This window comes from Asparagus officinalis, chromosome 5 (genome assembly GCF_001876935.1).
Source record: "Asparagus officinalis chromosome 5, Aspof.V1, whole genome shotgun sequence".
In the NCBI taxonomy this organism is placed as follows: Eukaryota; Viridiplantae; Streptophyta; class Magnoliopsida; order Asparagales; family Asparagaceae; genus Asparagus; species Asparagus officinalis.
In genome coordinates, this window is record NC_033798.1 from 75,856,992 (window position 1) to 75,859,801 (window position 2,810).

General features: G+C 39.2%; 1 protein-coding gene across 2 annotated transcripts in view; it reads right to left on the reverse strand.

Annotated features, from left to right (window-relative positions):
• Positions 1-2,810, reverse strand: part of LOC109843963 (homeobox-DDT domain protein RLT2) — a 15,488-nt gene continuing 12,678 nt past the window's right edge. For both annotated transcript variants that reach the window (XM_020412961.1, XM_020412960.1), the window contains exons 17-18: positions 2,328-2,552; positions 1-1,242 (exon numbers count right to left, since the gene is read on the reverse strand). In XM_020412961.1, the coding sequence (XP_020268550.1) occupies positions 421-1,242; positions 2,328-2,552 (1,047 nt within the window). In that variant the 3' untranslated portion in view covers positions 1-420. The remainder of the gene's footprint in view (positions 1,243-2,327; positions 2,553-2,810) is intronic.

Sequence of the window (2,810 nt, forward strand, 5' to 3'; positions counted from 1 at the left end):
ATATCAGAGAACGGCAGGACACTGAGCCATTTAATTTAGACAAATATCAGTTTGAGAGTGGGATGGAGCTGCCAATAAACATCATAATATATAACCCACCATAATACAACATTTATAAAACTGAAGGGAAGAAAAAATGAACAGGGGGAGAAAAAGCCCAATTCATGTTCAAAGTTGTCTGATACGAAAATACTTCCAAGAGCACATTGCCCTTGCTCCCACTCCTCCGCTATTAACTAGAGAGGGCTCCTGTCTTCAGCGCCTGAAATTATCTACATTCTCGTGAGCTCCTGCTAACTGCTTTTCTCAAATGCTGCCGCTATGCATAAAAGAATGAAAACTGCTATCAACTAAGTTTTTCTCAGTAATCCCAACAAAAGAAAGAACTATCACTACCTCTATACTCGTAATACTACTCTCTCAATCACTATACTCCGAAGAAGAATAATCATCTTCATCCCCATTCACATCTCCACCCACATCTTCACCATCCCCACCCCTGATATCATCCCCAATCTCTTCTTCATCCTCATCATCCACATCCACATCCATCATCGCCTGCCTCAATCGAGACCTATCATCCTCCACTTCATATCCATCGACATCATCCTCGTCCTCGTCCGTCTCATCATCCAACAAACCCATGGGCTTGTTCTGACCATAGCCAACCACATAATTGGGTGCCTGATCATCATACTCATCCCCTGAAACAAGACCGTTCTCAGACCCAGATCCAGAGCTATTGTCCTCCTCTTCAACATAAGCAGTCCTCTCCTCAAGACCCCACTCGTTTCCTGCAGAGCTCCTTGGTGACTCCTCGAAACTGTTCTGTTTGATATTAATGCCAACATTGGTGAAACTTCCCATCTGCGTTTCCTTTGCCATTGTTACTCGGGTATCTGATCTCTGACGAGGCCTAACTGAGCGACGACCTCGCTTTCTTCCCCAACCACCACGAGTACGACCTCCTCTTCTCGTATATTTCCTTGTAGTCTTCTCATAACTTCCTAAAATGTCTTCCTTATATTCTGCTCTCATAGAGCTGCCGATCCCTCTGACTCCTCTTCCACCTCGGCCTCGACCACGACCTCCCCGACCACGAGTTCCCCGTCCTCGGCCACGAGTACGGCCACTTGCAGGATCAAGCCACCTAACATCTCTTTGGTAATCAATTTGTTCCGGACTTCCATTTGGTTCGAGCTCATGCATATTCTTGACAGCGCTAAACCTTGATGGTAGCTTCTGCAATCAGAAATTCATAAATTGTAAGTGGGATTTTGTTAAAAGAAAAAGAATATTATCTACATGGAAGAAAATCATAGGGATATCAGTCTCCAAATTTTCTTGGGAGAAATAATGATAAATACAACTCAAGTCTCAGGATAAGACGTGCATGTAATGCCAAGCATGTAATCTGATTTCTTAAAAAGCTCTTCCATGTCTCTATTGGTGCTGATCCAAATATGGGTACTAGTCTATAGAAAAGAGATAGACAACTGTTGTGCAAAAATGACATACTGACTAACAAGCAGCCTAGGACATAAAAGTTCAAAACTAGGCCCAGGAAAACAGTTTACACTCTCAATCTGGCAAAGCATAATTTATATGAGTTCAAAATAAAAAAGGATGCCAAAACTAGTTTCCTAATTGGATCAGAATAATAAACTGTGACCAGAGAAAATGTGGGAAAAGTGTTCACCAGCTTATTTTAAGACGAGTCACTCCTTTGTTCATAAATACCTTACAGTCTAACAGATACTAGTAAATGCCAGATTTAAAGTCACTGAATCTTTACCCCAGGATATCTGAATTAAATCCACAACCAAATCCATCTTGTCTTAGTCATACAGTTAGAATGATGGGCAAAAGGAGATAGCAATTTAGTTGCATAAATCTGACATCACTAAAAACCTTCCTAGGTCGCATTTAAATTCTTGCTGAAACAAGAATTACTAATATAGAATATTAGGAATTTTCGCAATATCTAAATTAAGACAATTTGTGCTGTTGCTGAAGAATGGATGGATTGAGCATCTGAATAGATGCCGGAATCCACACCAAAATGAGGGAGCTTAATTTAGGTCAAAAGAATAGAAGAGTTTTAACAATCATGGCCCGAGGCCCAGAGATACTAACTAATACAATATGAATACAGATTATACATGTGGAGGTGAAAAAGATTTATGTAACTCAAGTGAGAGTAATATATAAGATTTACACTACAGACATTACAGTATGTGTGGTAAGACATTAATAAAAAAAATCCTTCATAAGAAGTGTCGTGCAATGTTCAAATTCGTAAGGTAGAAGACAGAAAAAGAACTTACAATGAGATCTCCAGCTTCTTTCTCCTTGTTAAACTCCAACTTCTGTTGCATCACATAAGAAATTGATGCATCAAGATCCAACAATCTTAAGGCCACTGCAGCTATACTGGGCGGCACCGATGCAAGAACAGTTCCTCGTGTTGATGAACCTAACAGCTCATTGGTTGTTTCAAACTTTGGGGACAAGAAATCCCTCTTTATTGCATTCTCTAATAGAGTCATCAGCTGCAAGCACAATCAATAGTAAAAACCATTTATCCATCACTATTACATAAATGAGTCAACAAACAGGAAATATACGTGAACATGATGCAACATAGAATTAAATAAATTTATAAATACAATAAATAAATTCTATCTAAAGTTGAAGTATAGAAAAGTCTGAATATATATATCACATTTCACTAGTTGAAGCATTTCAAAGTTTATCCCGTGACATAAGTGGACCTGGGCTTTCATTCAACTTAGTGCATAAGTCTTTTT